General features: G+C 34.3%; 1 protein-coding gene across 1 annotated transcript in view; it reads right to left on the bottom strand.

Annotated features, from left to right (window-relative positions):
• LOC150076510 (sugar phosphate exchanger 3-like) overlaps positions 1-21,736 on the bottom strand; it is a 168,732-nt gene that overhangs the window by 34,877 nt on the left and 112,119 nt on the right. The window contains exons 9-10 of the mRNA XM_090387474.1: positions 12,339-12,480; positions 4,737-4,762 (exon numbers count right to left, since the gene is read on the bottom strand). Coding sequence (XP_090243600.1) covers positions 4,737-4,762; positions 12,339-12,480 — 168 coding nt within the window. The remainder of the gene's footprint in view (positions 1-4,736; positions 4,763-12,338; positions 12,481-21,736) is intronic.

Raw genomic sequence — 21,736 nt, 5'->3', positions numbered from 1 at the left:
CATCTTTAAAAAACTAAATAATGATTCCCAGAGGTCAATCAATCTTGACAACTCCTCAGCCAAATGAAGGCTGTCTTGTGCATTTCAGTATTTAATTGAAGACTGTTTGAAAATTTTTGAAACTGCTGCATCCTTTCTTTTCTTTGGGCATGTTTCTCAGAGAAATGATATATCTACAAGAATTTAATCCAAGTCAACTGGAAAACCTATTGTAACTTTTCCACAGCTAAATGAATTAATTGAGGAAGAGAGCCTACAGCTTTGAGTGCTTTATGCTTTGCTACTAATACTGATGAACACAATTCTCATGGCCTATCAAGACAGCAGAATTATCTGCACAGAATATGACACGGCGTTAAACTAACTTAAGAGCACTCATATTCAGAAAGCATCAAATCTATATTCCATCCAGCAAAATTACCTTTCAAAGAGGTATGAAAAACCAAGTATTCATAATTTTCTACAATTTATAATCAAAAAAGTTGACTATGAGATAAATCTTAATTTAAACCATCTGCCATCAGCTGAAACAGAAAATGGTACATTTTCAAATGACACAACTTTATCAGTTATATCAGATTCCATTTCATTTTAAATAGTTGCTACTTTGTCTTGCCAGAACTATACCATATCAAAACTTCTGATTTTCACAGCGGCTACCTTGATTTCCTAAATAAGGTGACAACTAACTTGATCTGTTTCAATGACGAGATGAATGTATTCTATGAAAAATTAAATAAAAAAGTACTCTTTGTATAATATCCAAATCAGCGTTTTCCTTTTTTAACAAAAATTTTTGCCTTTTTATTTTCCTCTAGATGTTGTGAACATGTTTTGTGCATTGCTGCTGGTCAGATGTTAACTCTTGGAAACAGCATGACATAAGGTTTTACAATTAAATTCCAGAACTAAGTAAAATTAATAAAAACAAATGAAAAAAGCTTTTAATAATTTTCAAAGTAATCATCTTGAGTAGTTACACACACAAGAATTTGTATAGCTGGTGGAAACATTTTTTAAAATGCATTTGAACTGACTGCAACAAATTTATCACATTTCTTTTAATGTCCTCTACACTATCAAATGATCAAATATAATCAACAACAATGGTTTGACCTTGGAGAACAAGTAGTAACAGTCTGGGAGGAACTAAATCAGGGAATAAAGTGGGTGAGAGGATGGTTAGCCCCACAACCCCATGCTTTGCCACTCCTTGATAAACAGCACAGGAAGCAGCTCAGCATTATTGTGAAATAGGAAGTAGCTCCCTTTTTCTTTTTTTTTTCCAGAAATGGCACTTAGTCTAAATTCTTTTAAGCAAACTATCCAAAACATAGTACTCTTTATTCACTGTCTTATCTGGTGGAACAAATTCCTTATGAATGATTCCTTGCTGTCAAAGAACTTGATCAACATCATTTCAGTTTTTGAAATACAAGCTTTGTCTTAGAGAGAATTTTAATCAATATTCCACACTTTGTGAAATGTAATCATCATAAATTTTCATCTGTCACAATCAAACTGAACAAGGAGGGATCATTGCCAAGCTTGAATAAGTTCTTTGCATACTTCAAGTCTGAGAAATTTTTGTTCATCAGTAAAACAGTGCAGAACAAACCCAGAGCAGATCTTCCATCTGCCCCAATTTTCTGTCACAATTGCATGAATTGTTTCTCTGTTAATCTGAAGTCATTCTTTATCATTTGAACAGTTATTCAAATATCAGATATAAACAACGTGAACTTACTTGACTATTTCTGGGGTTTGAAGCAATTGATCAACCAGCACTGTCTTTCAGATTCTCACAGCCATCCTGATTTCTTGAAACCAGTTTAATCCCAATTTCCTGAAAACCAAAAAAACTGAATAGACTTCTGCTATGCCCTTCTTGCAACCAAACTACAGCAAAGCATGAGTTATATGCAATCCTGCAGAACAAGAGTAGATCAGAACTATCAGACAACTCAGCCATGTGCAAACATTTGGAGAGTTTCCTACAGCATAGAAAATTTACAACCGCAGCAGCTGCACCCTCAACACAGGAATTTCTGTTTTCACTAAGGTGTACAGTTTTAATACAATTTCCAAGAGGGGTACACTCTCCCAAACTAGATACATCAGCACAAATGAGCCAAAAGAGGTGATACTGAAAAGAAACGGCAAATTCAAATTGTAAACCCTTATTACTGCTGCACTGTGCCAGCAGGTCAACACACAGGTTCCCCCAATATCATCCAGGACAACAACAACATGTCCATTTCCCTGAAAAAGGATCAGATTATTAGCATCAGCAAGATTAAGGTATGGGTATGATAATTCTAGACTACTAAGTACTAGACTTCCCATGAGGTGGAAAACATGCACCAAGTTTAAAAAAATCTCAAAAAAAACCCACAACTGAAAATCAAAGGAGCCATTGAAAGAGCTGCTCAATAATCTCAAGACTGAAAAACTAACAAAGCTAGAGCCAAACGATTGAGAATCCCCATTCATTTTTGGAAAAACCTCTCAGCTTATGAAGTACCCCGTATTTATCCTATTTGAAATATAAACCCCAACCCCTGGTTTTTTAAATCATCAGCAAGCCACCAATCTGTCTACCCAAACTGTGTAATTGGGTGGATAGATGGGGACTCTATTGACTTCTAAATTTAAACGCATAGCAAAGCCTTTTATCAATATTTCTCACTCTCTGGTCAACAGTACTATAGAGACTAATAGCGAAATATAATTTTCATAATACTAAATGGCTTTTAACTATTATGTAATTTTTTGCCACAATAGTCTTAAATTATAATCACATTATGATAAAACTGTGTGTGTCTTCCACCCAAAACTCATCACAGGAATAGCAATTACAAGGAACAACAGAGTTAACATCAATTATAATATGATTGCAATAAAAATTTGTTGTAGATATATTTATCTCAGATATATCTTGACTTTACCATCAAAATTTAAAGTTGACCCTCAAAGCTACTTATATTATTTTTTTAGGTTTGTGATAGATGACACTAAAAATTGACTAGCCTATGGATGACAGTTAAGTGCCAGTGCCTATCACTGATAACCAGCCATTCCAATAATTTTATGTTATTAACCAGAAGCCATCACTGGCTAGCAAACAAGCACATACAGCCTAAGTAAAGTAAATTCTCATTGCAATGAATTGTTTTGTCGTACTAAAATTTTGTTCCCAACAGTACCGCTGAAAATTATTTCAAAGGAATAGCTGTTTGTTCAAATAAATTATAATATAATATGTAGAAATAGTAATTCCTACAGTAATTGTTAATTTTATTTAAATGAACACTCTAAAAACAATAATAAGTAAATAAAATGTTAAAATAAGCACTAAAAAAATTAAAAATATTTCAGAGATTACTTTTGAAAGATATTTTATAAGAAATACTGTACTATATAAAATCTTGACAAATCACACATTCAGAAATAGGGTAGTTTGCAAAAATACTGTTGGTTTTAGGTACATCACCAACTTAGACAGCATTGCATCATTGTGTATTACCTCTGTACAAATATATCCTCATGAGCACAAGATCTGCTAATTTCAGACCCATGAACACAAACTTGAAGAAAAACTCTGAGATCAGCTAATTACAGCTTCAACTGAAGAGGACTTTTGAATTTCCATGTATTAATCTTTTTTTGTTTTCTTTTTTTTTTTTTTTTGCCTTTAAAGTTAAACTTTTTTATATTTTAATACAAAAAGTCAACTGAAGTACAATCAAATGTGTGCAAGTTCATATCGTGCTAAGCTGAATTAAATTAACTTTTTTTCCTACCCTGAATGATTGAACAGCTATAGGACTATTTCTAGGATGAAAGGTCTGAAAACATGAAGTACTCTTCAGTTTTGTATGCATGTAGGAGATCAAAATTCCATTATATAAATCAACAGTAAGACTAGACTTAGATTCTGCATTTTATTCTCTTAGATTTGAGCATTTATTTCCTCTAGAAAAAGGAAAAATGAAGAAAAAGTAACTCCTGATAAAATTTAATTATTAGGTCCTTTCTAAACTGCAGGAAAAATAAATGGATTTCACCATAATTATTGAAAAAGTATGGAAAATGTAGCAGGAAGATACTGAATTCTTTAGCCACAATTTTAATATTTTCATTCACTTCCTCCCCAACCCCACTGTGAATCTTCCAATAACTATATTTGCAGTTTGTGGTACAAAGTATCAATTTTCACAGTGGGCCTTTTGTTGTCATCCAATATACATCATGCATAGGATTTCAAAAATAATTCACTGTACAGATTTTTTTTACCAGAACTGTTTTGCTCAAATAGGACTAAAATGAAACTGAAAGTATATATAATAAGGGAAGTTGTCCAGGATTATTTCAAAAGAGTCAGTTTGTTTTCATTTCATAAAATATTTTCATTATAGTGAAATCTTTGTTAAAATAGTATTCACTGTAACACAATTTTACTAAATAACAAACAATAGGAAGCAAGACATTTATATAAATGCATTTTCAGCAATTAATAAGGCAATGTTCACTTTTAACAATACAAGTGGAAATTAACATGAATTCATCCTTCCCTAATTCTAAAAAGATGCTTTGATGACCAATATGCTATAAGTAAAAAATAAAAATTGTCATCTTATATACAACTATCAATTATAATAAAGAAATTGCATTTTTCAGCTCATAATAAGATTAACTAAAGTAATATTTTAAAAAATAACTAAAGCAATACTCACAGACACATATCCTCCAATAATGCTACCTACAGACAAAAATATTTATATAAATGCATTTTCAGTATTAACAAATAAGGCAATGTTCATTTTTAACAATATAGGTGGAAATTAACATGGCATGATAAAATTTGTCCAACCAAAGAACCATTGCCAATGATATGGAGTGAAAAGAAAGAAATCTGCTTGGTTAAAATATGCCTTTATAGGAGCTATAATTCTAATATTTTAATGCAGCTGCCAACATTTTTATTTTATTTGTTTCTTACTGAGTTATTTTGTTATCCCTTCCAGAAAAATATAATTAAAAAGATTTAAAACTAACTACTAATATTTGGCTAGAAATCTGAATTAAGTTTTTTGTGAAATTATATTCTAAGAACATAAATTAAGAACATTAATGTCAAGCAGGAATTTTAAACTACAACTTACAGAGAATACTTCTCAATGTAAAATCAAATAATATAAGTGACATACACTGATTTACCACTGACATAATTTATGAGATTGCTTAAAATAGCAATAAGGAAACTTCTTCTGATGAATGTGTTGATGTTTCTGATATTTTTATCAGAATAAAAGAAAACATAAAAAAAATAAAAAAAAAAAAAAACAGACAGGGACCATAAAGAAAGAAGCCTTATGTTTTTGTGATTAAATCTTTTTTTGTAGAAAAATTTCCTTAACCATTTACTTATAACTCAAATTAAAAAAATGTGTTAGAGTTGACAATCTAATTCAACTTAGTGCAAAACAAACCTACACATTTTAAATTGCAAAGGTCGAATTTCATATCAATGTGCAAAAAAAAAAAAAAAAAAACCACCACATTCAAAAGCAAAAACTGACATAAGTGAAAAGTAACAGAAAATTATATCTACAGTACCATATTTCTTATAAATAAAATGCTTTCAATGATAATCTCTCAACAAATATTTTTTTCTGTAGTATTTTTGCCATTTATTTATTATTGATTTTAATATAGATATTTAAGTAAAATAAAGAAAATTAATATTTCTATATATTAAACAAGCAGAGCAAACAAAGAATCGTTATCTGAATAAATGAGTCTTTCAAAATAATTTTCAGCAATGTTCATCAGAATAAAATTTAAGTACAACAAAACGATTCTTTCCGAGTCATTCCAAAAAGTTCACTGTAACAGAATTCTACTGTATTAGTGTTGAAAGGGATATAACCATACAGGTATTACTAAAATTAAATAAAACATTACTCTGCCTGATTGGTCAAACAAAGAAAAGTTTTGTTTTTCACTTAAGTAGAAAGCCAGTTTGTTTTTAACAGTATGCTGCTTTGATGCTATTATTCTCAACTCAATGGTCACAAAAAGGCTATATATGCTATCAAATTTAAGGCCAAGAGTTGGTGGAGAGGTCAAAAGCAGTCACCAAAAATAGAGACTTACTGTTGTTTATGTCCTTGTCTATATCTATACTCTGACACAATCACAGGTCAGAGGAGCTTACAATAGATCCTAAATACAATCATTAATTGTATTTGGTAGTCATTTGGGCTTGAAGAATACATGCTACTGTATTTTCACTCCTGATGACTTGGATACACTTGATACAAACAAGCATAAAGTTTTCTCTGAAATGTAGCGAAGCAGCCATGAAAAGCACATCTAATCATTGACTTACCAGATCTTTGCAGGCAATGTTGGAGGAGTTGGTTAGAATTCCACTATGTCAATCAATAGTGAAATTGCACTTAGATTATTATATAAGTACTAAATTTATGGCAAAGAATTGGGAAATGACTCCTTCCCCTACAGATGAGGGGTAATGAAAAGGAAGAGATCTAAGCGCTTTTGACACAAGCACATGAAATTCTCCATGCAAAGGTAATTAAGGTAGCAACGAAAGGCACATGATGTCAGGTGACTTAAGACCTTTGCATGCATCTTGGAAGTAGAAGGTTATAATTCCATTATATAAATCAAGACCATAGTAAGATTCTATGTTTGAGTGTGTTTTATGTGAAAAAGACACTAGAAACTTGCAGAGTATTTTTAATTTATATTTTTTATCTATGGATAAATTCCATTCAAAAATTTGGATGCATTCTGCCAGCTACTTTTGACATTTCTAAAGTGTTTGATCAAGCTGGCATGTTTCATCAGAAACACTAATGAAACATATTTATCCAATATGTTTCATTAGTTTTTTATCAAACAATGCAAGTTTGTTTGATAGCTCTTACACCAAACAAACTTTGTGTAAATATTACGTAGATATCTATTGGCAGCATTTTAAACAATTGTCAGTAGATTAATCTAAATAGATAAGGTAGGGGGAGACAAACTTGTTAATTTCAATCCATCTAGAATTTGAAACATAATCCTCTCTTTCTTCTTGCAAATAAAAAATCTTTTTAGTCTAAACAATAAAACCCTGGTTATCTGAAACAATTTGAACCAAGAGTATTTTGGACAGTCTGGTTTTTGGGGGGGGGGATAACCAATTTTACATGAAATCTACAGTATATCAGAGGTAGCCATATAAAAAAAAAAAAATTAAGGAAAGGAAATTACAGTAATTTGCATTTACTGCTTATATATGACTAAAAAAAAAGGGGGGGGGGGGTTTCTGTTTTAAAGATGTCGGTCCTTTTCCATTGCAAGGTTCTATATTTTCATAAACCGATTTGGCCTAATCTCAAAAGATTTGGTTTGCATGCAATTCTTTTGAGATTAGCCCATTTAGTTGTGTTCTGAAAGGTATTAATAATTTCACTGGTTCTTGGTTTCTGTTGTTTATATTTGTGATGTCCCTCTTCATTTGCAATTTCTTCAACTTCATTCAAATAATAATCCAATTCAGATTAGTATTTAATAATGAAATCACTTTTTCATGTGTCAAAACATGACAAAACTAGATTGTCTGCATCTTCATTCGGAGAGACATATTTCTTTAGTCATACAAATTGACTATTACATAATGTTTTTTATTTATAGCAATTTGCATAATGGAAAAGTTGTAGCTTTTTTTTTTATACAGTGATTTTTTTTTTACAGCTGGTAATAGAGCAGGTAATATGAACAAAATTATTCACTTTCTTTGCTTCATAATGCTTTATATCCCTTAACAATGCCGTCAAATATAACCAACGTCTAAATTCTACCGGTTTTGTGCAAATCTCTAAGATATCTAACACTATCAGCTTTTATCTAGCGTTACATGTCTAAATTTAATAACATCAAAATTTTGCCCGACCTATTTGGCCTTTAACATATCTCTTTAGTGTTCAACCCTAACCAGCGATTTCCTAACAGCAATCCCATTAAGCATTAATGTCAAATGCATAAAATTTTTTTTTTTTTTTTTTTTAAATAGGCCCTAGCCACTGAAATCCCAGGAAACTAGGTGGCAGGACCTGCCAGAGCAAATTGTTGTGATACTGGATACACCCGGCTAGCCTCCACGTGGCAGGGTATGGGCAACGTCGGGCCCCACTAGGGGCCTGGCGGCCAATTAGCCGGATAAACAATGGGCACAACATATCACACTGCACAGACACGACCCACACACTTTCAAGTCTCTGGCTTGACAGTGTACTGTCCTCGATACAGTGAAACACACGCGGAGATGGGAGAAATCCCAGGTGCCGTCTGACACGAACATACCTTATACCTTAATGCTTTATATTAGCAGAACCTTTGGTATTCATGTGGTAGTTTTGTTTCCTGCACTGGAAAACAGGCCAGCCATGGTCCAGTGATTGGCACATATGGCCACAAATCTGCCATCTAGAAAATAAATGTAAATTTATTAAATATTTCAATTTCTTTAAAGTGAAATTAGAAGGGAAAAAGAAGGAAAAAATTCGGTCAACTGGTATTCAGATAACTAGAATTCTACTGTACTTTCTTTCAGCAAAAGCCAGTACTAAGCCAATAGATATTGCCAGTTCCATTTTAATAAGCAAGATTGTTATTTCGCTACTTGGAATAATTTTGAATCTTCCTAGGGAAACCTTCCAAACATAATCTAGTAAGTTTTCTTTACTGAGAAACTATTAATTTTGTACAAGTCTCAGACATTATCCTATCAGGCTATTCCACATCTAAAGATGTCACCAAACCTCTAAATACCTTATGGAACAAAAAAAAAAAAAAACACGTGTCAGATTAATCAACCAAATGTTGCTAATGAAATCATTCACTCCTTAAGCATTACAGACATTACATTTATATTATATGCCTTTCTAGAGATATTTCCATAAATTTCCTTCAAGATGAACTCTACTACACTACTTTCCTGTTATATACTGAAAATTATAACCCACAGAAATTAAAGTAAGTGAGCAGCCAATATTCATCAACTTTCTAGTTTGTCATTTAAGTGCATCATTCATTTAATGCCATTATCCTCTCATCCATCATTGATTCGCTTATCCATTGTTGGCACCTCCATAGCCAGGTGGGCAGGAGCAGCAGTGCGTAGCACATGCTTCTTGATTAGACCGGGGTTCGAGCCCGTGGCCACCAAATATGGAGGATGCGGAAAGGTCAGGTAATGACCACCACATATCCCCGGAGCAATATGGCCTTAGTTGCTAATGTTCCTAAAAACCAAATGACAACAACAACAACTTATCCATTGATGTGTCATCCCCTGTCTCACACATCTATATAACTTCAGTCACTCAGCAGTATCAGTCTGCCAGGAACGCTTCTTTGAAAGGTTCAAAGGTTTTTTTTTTTTTTTGGCTGGTGCAGCATAAGCCATAGGCTTTCTTGCACCATGCGGCCGTTACTAATACTAAACAATACTAAAACAATACTAAAACAATACTAATACTAAACAATACTAAACAAACTGGCTGTCCAATGATTTTTTCTTATTTTATTTTTGCAACACTCAGAAACTCTTGCAAAGTCCAATCAGTAGTGAGCAGATGAGTGTCCTATGCAAAGATCCTTTAATGACCTTAGATAATGTCCCAATTCACATCCTCCTTGTAATGATGAAGACTGGTTTCTACCAATTCTTGAAGGTGAATCAATTTAGGATAATCACCCTAAATTGATTCTTGAATCGATTAATATGATTCATCCTTCAAGGAGTAACCTGATATGCATATTGTATAGTTAATATCAATAAAGTTTATCACTGCATTAGTTTTTATTGGTGATCAAATTATCTGAACCAATTTATTACTCAAGTTTATATCTTCCTTTGTGACCAATTATCACATAACCTGAGTTTTTTGCTCTTTAACCAACATTTCCTCATACACTACACTTTTAAGGAATCAATTAATGATAGACATCAAGAACCAGTGGCATAGCCAGGATAGGGTCAGCAAGTACATTGTACCTCCTGATGCCGAAATCTGGTATTGTGGCGATTTTTTAGAAAGCAAATGGTACCTTTTTTTTGTGAATTGTTTTTTTTTTTTTTTTTGTGAATGTATCTGCTAACAAAAAATTCTGGCTACGCCATTGTCAAGAACCTACTATAATGTTAGCACGTTTTTCAGTCCTCCAATCATCCACATTATTAGGTTCCAACAAACCCATGTTTGGTAACAAAAAGCAACTAACTGCAATGACCATTAAAATGTAAAGTGAAGTCTCATTTATCCAAGCTTCTATTAAATGAGTCTGTTAGTTCAACTAGAAAAAGATGTATTGTTTACACAATATATATGTAGCTTCCAATGAATTCTCTACTAGTTTTTGAAATGGAAACTAGGAACTCTGATATTCATATGCCAAGATTAATTATATATATTTTCTCAAATTTGACCAAATTAATCTTTTATATAACTTTTCTGAGAAGTATAAGAAGGGAAAAAAATGCATAATATAACAGGGCAGTATGGTGCTTGATGCTAATGGAATACATAAATAAATAACAGTGGTGTAATATAAAAAAAATAAACTTATCAGGCAATATATTTAGAATTTTGTTTTTAAATTGTTTTATTCAATGCTGTAAGAAAAAATAAAATTACAAATTTACTACGTTCTACATATAATGCACGTTTCACCCATTAACTATGTATTGCAATTTTGTTTAATAAAAACATGTTGGAAAAAAAGTGGGGTTTCTGTTATCTGATATTTCTGGATCCTCGATTATCTGGATGTGGATCTAAATTTATCGAGGCCCCCACTATATAGACAATAAAAACATCAGTATCTTACATAACAAATACCATAAGCATCAGACATTTTATTCTGGTGGCATCGTTAAAGAAGCTGTGTCCTGAATGTCAACTAAACTTTTAACTTTTATTTGTGGAAATACAAGGTTTCCAATTAAGTTCCAAAATCTGACAAATAAATTCCAGGACTGATTCAATTTAAATAAAACATGGTAGAATGAAACAAGCTTTTAACATTTATCAGTTTATCAAAGCTTTTTAAAATTTATCAATCAACTTGAACAGCTATGCACACTTGTGAAATTGCCTGTAGAACTGTTGGAAATTTTTTTTTTTAAATGCATTTGAACTGACTGATACCAAAACCATCACATTTTTTTTAATGTCCTCTACACAGTCAATGTTTTTGACAAACATAGAATCATCAATCTATGCTTTGCCAAAAACTAATAATCAGCATAGAATGAGTTCTAACAAAACTTGAAATAGGAATCAGTGCTTTTTATCTTTAACTGAGACCTTACTTGGCAACTTAGTTTAATTAAACAATTAAAAACTTGTGCTTAATGCTCATTCACCATATTACCTGGTGGAACAATTCATTGTTAATTTCTTTGCTATCAAATGAAAGGATCAGCTTGATTTTGGTTTTTGAAAACTAAATTTTTTGTTTCAGAGAGCATGTTGATTGCCACTCCATGTTTTATCTCTTTGTTTCTGGATCATATTTGAAACACCATAACTTTTCACCTGTTATGATCAAATGAAGCAAGATGGGATCGTCATTAAATGGTTGAATGAAAACCTTACATACTTTGAGTCTGAGCAGGTTTTCTTTATTAGTCACATGAACCTAGGACAGAAGTCATGCATTTGCCTCCAACTTCTGTCATAAATACACAAACTATTTCTCCTTAATAAGTTGTGCTTCCAACTTTTGAAGTGCGTCACTTAACGATCAGGTGAATCGATGAGCAGAAACTTTTTCAACCATTTCTGGAGATGGAAATGTTGTTGGATGATCACAGTCCTCTTCCATATCCTCAGGGCCATCTTGAATCTTGCAAACTAGTGAGACACATGCAAGCAAGAGAAAACATTGTTGCTTGTTTCACTAATTTAGAGATTTCAATTTTAGTCTCCCTAAAATTGAACAAAGTGTAATGTTTATCTTTCTTGCATCATTTTATTTAATGACTATCTTTAACAACTCAAATGCATGTGAATGAATTACAATACACAAATGACCTTACAGAGAGAGAGAGAGAGAGAGAGAGAGAGAACACTGACTCATGCAACTGCTTCCATATGATGAAAGTAGTCATGAGTCAGCTAGCACAATGTGCAGCATCATTGTCTTGCACACATTGACATATGTGCAATGAACACAGTCATAGAAATTGATTGTCGGACCTCATAAATTAACAGAATATAACTGACTAACCTAATTTCAACAGAAAGTATACTAACCAATAATTCCACCCACATCATACCATATTGAAATTTCATCAGCTTTTTCTTCTTCCCAACCATATTTATTGTGAAGGTAGAAGGGTAGCCAAAAAAAGAAAGAGTAGTTCACCAACTTCAGGCAAGCATAAGAAAGTGCATACTGTAAAAGATAAAAAAAAAAAAAAAATATATATATATATATATATATAGTAGTAATATATAACAGTTGAGAAGCAAAATAAGCAGAAAACGGAAAATAACAAAAGTTATATTATGTCTAATGCTCCAAAACACGCAGAGCAGAAGTAGATGCTACTAATGTGTGTGTATATATAAATATATACACACATTAGTAGGAAGGTATTACTGTTTTCAATTGCTGAAATAGTTTATATATCCCATAACACAGATTATTTTTATGTAGCCAATAAAACTGTATCAGATATCTTTTATCATTATGCATATAGCAATTCACACCATTCACTCCTGCTAAAAAATACCTGCAGAATTACTAAACTATATTACACAGAATTCTAGACAAGTCATACATACAATGTGCATAATTTCTATGTTAACTTTGCATATCTAAACTTAAAATAATACAAACCAAAAACTATATGATGAGGGAATTTGCACAATAAATATTTTATATAAAATACTATGTATATTTTAGGCTAATTTTCACTGTACACCACATTTGGCGGCAATTTTATGCTGTCAAGGCCTGAAGAAATTTCCTTATAACACAGTTTCCTTGACACAGCAAGTCCATTGATTATGTCTTTTCTTGTTAGAAGCATCAGAAAGGAGATCTGATTAAAAGATATCATCAAAATCAGAAGTATTGTAATATTGGAGAAACCAATCTCTAGTGCACCATTTCTCAGAATTTTTTTTTTTTTTTTTAATCAGACATGATTCACAGTTTGTGAAACAAATTCATGATGTGCAACATTGATCCAGCTTGTCCTTGTGAGAAAAATCTCTGATGCATAAATCAAACAATACTGAAAAACATAATTATCATGCACTTCACATCAGGATAAGCAACTTAACTGAATTTTTCTGGCATGGTAATTTCACAATTTTCCACTATGGAAACTTTTGTTTTGTGGTCATGCCCATAAACTAGCATTTTGCCACTAGGTAGATAGGAATTCACCTTTCTGAAGTTTTTACCAAAAGTCCTGACACACTGTTTCAATGCTGTTTTTGCTTGTCAGTCAGAACTTGACCATGAACTTAACAGAAATCTGTTTAATCTTTGTAAGTCTTGTGCAAAAAATGCTTCAGCATGATTCAAATGAGCTTTTGCTTTATTATCCAGAACATGGACAACTTCACTATTTTCATTAAACCAATTTCCATGAACAAGTTCTTCAATTCATATCACATTTCTATCTGTTTTGCTAGAGGACAGCCATCCATTCAGCACTATCAAAAGAAGTCACTCTCATTTTGAACTTTGAAAACCAGTCAAATGTTTAAGTTCTGCTGATTGGTTCCTCTCCAAAGAGTTTAAATGTCACGGGATTTCTGTACCAGTTTTGCTTATTTTGAGATTGAATCTTTGCATATTCAGCAAGTTCTATCAACTTAAAAACAAATTGTAGAGGGCATTATAAATGACCTTACTAATGTGTCAATTGTGAATGCATCCAATTGTTTGAAATAAATGGAAAATGATTCAACAGACTGTATTCTACCATTATCAAGCAGATGAATTTTGTACTCACTACACAGTGGCCAGTAAGGAAACTTTGTAAACATGCACAACTCTGTTCCATTATATATTACTGTCCGAGATGACAGCTTAATTCAAATAAAATGCGATTTCAACTGTTAAGTCACAGAAATTTTACAAATATTAGTATTCTTAACCACTAGCCATCCTATATTAAAATTCAAAAATTCCAACTAATAACTATACTTTTATGCATTGAAGCACAAATGCATGAAACAAAAACTAATTTTTTTACTTGAGTTTGGATAAATTGGTGGGGTTGAAGAGGTCTTTTCCATATGAATTAAAGTTTTCGATAATCTGAAGGTGAGAAGGATGGTTAAAAATTCAAGCAATGCTGTGTTTATCAAAAAAGATTGAATCAATTGCATAAATGTTTTGAAAAAAAAGAATGTTAACTAAAATTATATACTTCTAAATTTAAGGTTATGTAATCTGCAGAACAGAAATCCTGGAGTCATTAAAATTAGAAGAGGAGCTGAAAGTTTGGTTTGGTTTTTAATGGCACATGGGTGATGGAGCTGAAAGTGGATCAATATGAAAAGTGGTTCAATCTGATGTGAAATTTTCAGGGCAATTTCAACCAGTGGCTAAAAAAGTTCATGGTGTCTTATAATGAGCTTATATTTATATTATAAGCTTGTACTTATACTGAGCATTATGTATATTTTTTATAGTATTGAGCATACTATAAAAAATATACATAATAATAAAGGATCTTAGTTAGTATTGAAAATGAAATCATTATCTGTGTATACAAGGTAATGGTTGGCCTACATTTGGAATACTGTATTTGGGTCAAAAAAAAAAAAAAACACAGAACTCAAAGAGAAGGTTAAAAGAAATAGCAATGAGATTAGTGATAAGTGCAAATCAATTCACATGCGATTGGGATGTAAAGAGTGCTCCAGGGTACTTAGTAAAATAAATGAGGAAAAGATGTACTCCAGCATAGGGAACACAAGAATCAGGTAGCATGAGTCTCAAGGAATAAGAGAAAATCTAAGGGATTATTCCCAGATATTAATATTAGTACTAATAGTGGAAAACAATACACAAAAGCAAGCTTACAAAGTATCAGCCAAAAACAAAAATATTCCCACATCAACTGCCCATCCCTTCCAATATTTTGTGTAGTTCTTCCTTGAATTTATTCAAACACCCATTCCCACAATAACAGATGGAAGTTTGTTCCAACAATCAACCACCCGCTTGCTGAAAGGAAAACTGTGCATATCTGACCTGCACCTGGCCTTCCTCCACTTGAACTGATACTCCCCTATATGTGTATAGTCTGAACAAAAGGAATAATGCCATCAGCACTGACATAATCAATCCATTCAAGGCCTCAATGCGATCTTGCAGGTGCCTAGTTTCCAGACGCTGCAATCTGCAGAAATGAAGCATTTATTGGCAAGACTTCATTCCTTTCGCCAATCTTGGTACCCTTCTCTGTATCTGTTCCAGCAGATACAGAGAAGGGTACTGAGGTACATCCTTCCTAAAATGAGGAAGGATGTACCTCAGTAAAATGAGAAGGGTATATCCTTCCAAAAATGAGGCCTCCAGACTTGTATGCAGTACTCAACATACTGCCAAACCATTGCCTTGTACTACAGGATAATCACCTCATTATCCCTGATAGAACGCTTCCTGTATAACACTGGACAAAATCCTGTGAGCTGTCCTGGAAGCCTGTTTGCATTGCTCAAACTTTATATCTGATTATGCAGTTACCTCCAGGTCTTTTTCATTTTTTACTATGCTGAGTGCTGTACCACACAGTTGGTATATTAATCTGGGATTACTGCAACCAATATGCATTACTATATATTTCTCAATATTACACTTCAATTGCCATTTCTCATCCAATATCTTCCTAATTTTTCTAGATCTGGAAGCAGTAGCTTACCCTGATTACTGTTATTAACCATCCCGCCAACCTTAGTATCACCTGCAAAATTACACATTAAGCCTAATATACTTTTCAGTAACTTCATTAATAAATACTGAAAGCAATAATGAGACCAGCACTGAATCCTGAGGGACTGCTTTAGTTCACGAAGAGCAGTGTCCATTAATAACCACTCTCTGTCTTCTCCCACTCAACCATCCCTTTATTCAGAGCAGTAATTTGCCCTTAATGCCACACTTTAATTTTTACAGCAGTCTTTTATATGCAACAGAAACTTTACAGAAATTCAAATACATGATATCAAAAATTTTTTTTTTTTTTTCCCTGTCCTCCTGGACCATCTGGACAGGAATTGCATTCCTGTCCAGATGGTCCAGGAGGGAGTATATGATGGGAGCTTTGTTAATTTGTAGAACTATTCTCAGTGTGGTCTGTGCTTGTTAACAGGAGAGTGTTTCTACAGGGATGTGATACACTTAAATAGAAAGGGTGCAAGAATATTTGATTCATCTATGATGCTACTAAAACACTGACTCAAATTGATAAAATTCCATTATTAAACAAAAAAAATATATATAATACACGTACTGACTGTATAAACTGTATATTAAAATAAAATAAAATGTTATATAACAAAAATAAAATGCAATAAAATATAAAATTAAAAGCGCTAAAAAGATGTTTAAAATCACTAAAAACCACTAAAACAGGAGCTTTCGGCAGCAGCAGCAGCTGCCTTCATCAGCAATAATGGTTGCAGGCAACCACTATTGCTGATGAAGCAATATCCACATATCTATATATGTACACATATGCAACAGCACATCCGCGACATGAACTATGGCATCTGCATGGGGGGGGGGAACATGATAGGGCCCTCAAGAGAGTTTAAGGATATGATCGTCTGGACGCTATAGTCTTAATAGGGATAAAGACTGTCACGTGCATCCACTCTTTGAAGCACTTATCCTAAGGAGAGAGATGAATGGTTTAGAGTGGTTCGTTTCATTTCTGGTTCCAACACACAAGATTCTGGTTCCAACACACAAGAAGTGGACCATGCTCAGGTGCCATAGTTCGTGTCGCGGACCTGCTGGTGTGTATGTTTACATATATAGATTGTTGGATAACCTGCAACCATTATTGCTGATGAAGGCGGCCGTTGCAGCCGAAAGGTCCTGTTTCAGTGGTTTTTAGTGATTTTAAATATCTTTTTAGCATTTTTAATTTTACATTTTATTCTTGTTATATACCATTTTATTTTATTTTAATATACAATTTATACAGTCAGTACGTGTATTTTTTTTTTTTTTTTGTTTAATAAAGGCTTTTATTGATTTCAGTCAGTGTTTTAATAGTATCATAGGTGAATCATAGAGTTCCTGACTCCAGAGGCCTCTTCAATGAATTGCAAGAATATTTTCAGATGCTATCGAGGCAGTGTTAGGTGGGTCAGAAAACTCTTGCTTGGGGGGGGGATTCACAGACTATTAGATTAATGGTAGCCAGAAGCAGAGATGAAAGTGATTCTTGCACTGCTTCTATTGGAATGAGCAGCAGCATGGAAAGCGAGGTTTTGGGGATTTCAAGGGCCTGCTGGGAGTCATCATGGAACAAATAAAGACATGGGTTGTGTTAGGGTAACTGAGAGTCCCATCTATCATTTCTGTACAATGTGTACAGAAAGGATAGAAGGGAATGGAGAAGGGATTATGCTGTTAGTTAAGAAACACAAAATTAAGTGCATCCAATTGACATTGGTGACCAATGCAATGTTGAGTCAGTGTGGTGTGACATAAGCACTGGGAAAGAGAAAATGAGAGTAGGTGTGTGTTATAGGCCTAATAAATCTGATGGGTATAATGGACAATTGTGGGCCAGAAATCAGAATGTCTTGTAATGGGGAATTTTAACTTTTTAGATATTGACTGGAATTTGTGGGTTAGCCCTCGCACACAAGCAAGACTTTTGTGGATTTATTCGGTGACTGTTTTCTACAGCAACATGTTTGAGAGTCCAAAGGGAGTAATACTCTTGATCGTTATCAGCAGTGATTCTTCATGAGCTAAGAATCTGCAGACAAAGGAACCACTAGGTGGCACAGATGTAACTACCATCAGGGGTAAGGGGAGGGTTTTTGCTTTTGTAAAGGTGACTACAGTGATCTCAGAGAGTTTTTAAATTCTATACAGTAGGATCAACTGTTGATGTTACCAATGGTGAATTCTAAATGGGAAGCATTAAAGGAAATAATTTTGGAAGCTACTAAGCTTTTTTTCCAACTAAGAATTACTGCTCTGGGTTTATGCCCAAATAGATGTAAGATAAACTAATGAAAATCGTGGCAGAGAAGAAAAATACATTAATATTAGTAGAGGCATATGATGCAAGAAAGCAAGCTTATGCAGCATCAGCCAAAAAAAAAAAAAAAAAAAAAAAACACTTCCATTTCACCCCTCTGTTCATTCCAAATACCTGTCCAGCTGAGCCTTAAATTTGTTTAGGCTATCAACTTCCACAACAAGGGATGGAAGTCTGTTCCACCAAACAACTACACGCTGGCTGAAGGCAAATTTCCACACATTTATCCTACATCTGTCTTTCCTCAATCTGAATTCGTGCCCTCTCAGGTGATTATTCTGAGCAAGAGGAAGAATCCCATTGGCATTGAGCATGCTAAACCCATTCAAGGCTTTATACACCTCTATCAGCTCACCTCGCCAGTGCCTAGTCTCCAGACACTGTAATTTGCAAAACTTAAGCCTTTCTTCATAAGAGCAACCCTTTATTCCATTCACTAATCTTGTTGCCCTTCTCTGTACTCCTTCCAGCAGCTCTACATCCTTCTTCAAATGAGGCCTCCAGACCTGTATACAGTACTCAAGGTGTGGTCTGACCATTGCCTTATACAAGGGAATAATCACCTCCTTATCCCTGCTAGAAAAATTCCTGTATATCATTGACAAAACACCATGAGCTACTCTTGCAGCCAGTCTGCACTGCTCAGAGAACTTGGTATCTGCCTGCACAATTACCCCCAGATCCTTTTCATTCTCTGCCACTGTCAGGGTAGTACCACAGAGTTGATACTTTGCTCTGGGGTTGCTGTTTCCCATATGTAGTACTTTACATTTGTCAATGTTAAACTTCATTTGCCACCTCTCAGCCCATCTGCTCAATCTTTCCAGATCCTGTTGCAGCAGCATAGCGTCAGTAGTGTCAACAACCCTGCCAAACTTTGTATCATCTGCAAACTTGGACATTAAGCTTGATATACCATCATCAATATCATTTATATATACAGAAAACAACAATGGACCCAACACTGAACCCTGAGGGACTCCACTAATAACATTAGTCCACGATGAGCAGTGTCCACTGATTACCACTCTGTCTTCTTCCCCTCAACCACCCCTTTATCCATAGCAGCAATTTGCATCCAATGCCACACTGCTCCAATTTGTGCAGCAGTCTTCCATGTGCAACAGTATCAAAAGCCTTTCTAAGATCCAAATATATAATATCAAAGTTATTCCCTGCATCCAGTTCTTTTGTGACTGCATCATCATAATATCCAATCAAATTGGTCAGGCAAGACTTTCCCTTAAGAAAACCATGCTGTGTCCGAGCTATAACTGAAGTCTTGTCTAGATGATCCTGCAGTGCTTCTTTTAGCTAGTGCCTCCATTAATTTTCCTGGAACAGAAGTTAAACTCACAGGTCTATAATTACTTGTGTCAGCCTTTGATCCTCTTTTGTGAATTGGGGTCACATTTGCACATCTCCAGTCTATGGGTACCTCCCCTGAGTCCAAAGAAGCTTTCATAATTATGGCTAAAGGTTTGCTTACTTTCTTTGCTGCCTCCTTTAATATAACTGGATAGATCTCATCCACCCCAGGTGCCTTTTTTATGTTTATCTTAAACAATTTCTCCTCTACTTTCCTCTCAGTTATTACAAAATCATCTAGCTCACTGCCGGAGTTTACTCCACCTCTGGCATTCCCCTTCCTGAATAACTCCTCATGTGTGAATGTAGATGCAAAATACTCGTTTAGTTTGTTAGCCACCTGAGCAGGATCCTCAACTGTTGAACCATCAATATGACAATTTATGTGCATGGGATGCACATAAATTGTCAGGCGACACAGAACCCTATGGTAGATACAAGCTAGTCTGTAATCAAGTCACAAAGGAGCTTAGGCAAGCGAAGGCAGATTATGAAAAATCTTTGGCAAAGGATGCAAACAAAAACAGCAAAGACTTCTTTACTTATATAACTCTAAAAGGGGATGAATCAGATTGGTCCACTTGATATCAATGGTTTGACTGTAGATGATCATTCTCAGATAGCTGCCAAACTATATGAGTATTTTGCTCCTACATTCACATGAGGAGTTATTCAAGAAGGAGAGGGCCAGATGTTTATCAAACTCTTAACAGGGAGCTAAGTGATTTTGCAATAACTGAGAGAAAAGTGGAGGAGAAATTATTGAAGTTAAACATAGGGAAGGCACCCGGGGTTGATGGGATCTATCGAGTTATACTAAAGGAGGCAGCAAAGGAAGTAAGCAAACCCTTGGCCATACTTCTGAAATCTTCCTTGGACTCTGGGGAGGTCCCCATAGACTGGAGATGTACAAATGTGTTTCCAATTCACAAAGGAGGATCAAAGGGTGACACGAGGAATTACAGACATGTTAGTCTAACTTCTGTTTCAGGGAAAATAATGGAGTCACTGGTTAAGGAAGTGATGCAGGATCATATATCAAAACTGCAGTTATAGTACAGAAACAGCACAGGTTTATTAATGGGAAGTCTTGTCTGACAAATCTGATTGAATACTATGATGTAATCATAAAGGAATTGGATGCAAAGAATAATTTTGATATCATATACTTGGATTTTAGGAAAGCTTTTGATACTGTGACACATGGAAGACTACTGTATAAATTGGAGCAGTATGGCATTAAGGGCAGTTGCTCCAATGGATAAAAGGAACGTTGAGTGGGAGAAGACAGAGAGCTAATTATCAATTGACACTGCTCTTCGTGGACTAATGTTATTAGTGAAGTTCTTCAGTGTTCGGTGTTGGGCCCATTGTTTTTTTCGGTATTTATCAATGATATTGATGAAGGTATATCAGGGTTAATGTCTAAGTTTGCAGACGAAACGAAGTTGGCAGGGTTGTTAATGACAGTAATGATAGTACGCTACTGCAACAGAATCTGGAAAAGTTGAGCAGATGGGCTGAGATGTGGCAACTGAAGTTTAACATAGACAAATGTAAAGTACCGCATATGGGTAGCACTAATCCCAGTTATGAACTGGGTGGTACTACACTCAGGGTAGGGGAGAATGAAAAGGACCAGGAGGTAATTTTGTGCAGTCAGATATGAAGTTTTCTGAGCAGTGCAGACAGGCTGCCATGTGGTCTTGTCAATGATATACAGGAATTTTGCTAGCAGGGATAAGGGGGTGATTGTCTCCTTGTATAAGGCACTGGTCAGACCACATCTTGAGTACTGCATACAGGTCTGGAGGACTCATTTTAGAAAAGATGTCGAGCTGCTGGAACAAGTACAGAAAAGGGCAACGAGATTGGTGGGTGGAACAAAAGGTTGGTGTTACCAAGAAAGGCTTAAGTTCTGCAAATTGCAGCTTCTGGCGATAGGCACCTGCGAGGTGATCTAATTGAGGTATATAAGGCTTTCTAGCTCAAATTACTCACCATAGTGGGCATAAATTCAAATTGAGG

Source organism: Mastigoproctus giganteus, chromosome 13, assembly GCF_048544385.1.
Source record: "Mastigoproctus giganteus isolate SK-2022 chromosome 13, ASM4854438v1, whole genome shotgun sequence".
NCBI classification, from domain to species: domain Eukaryota; kingdom Metazoa; phylum Arthropoda; class Arachnida; order Uropygi; family Thelyphonidae; genus Mastigoproctus; species Mastigoproctus giganteus.
Note: the sequence above shows the minus strand (reverse complement) of the source record. Positions and strands in the feature narration are given on the sequence as shown.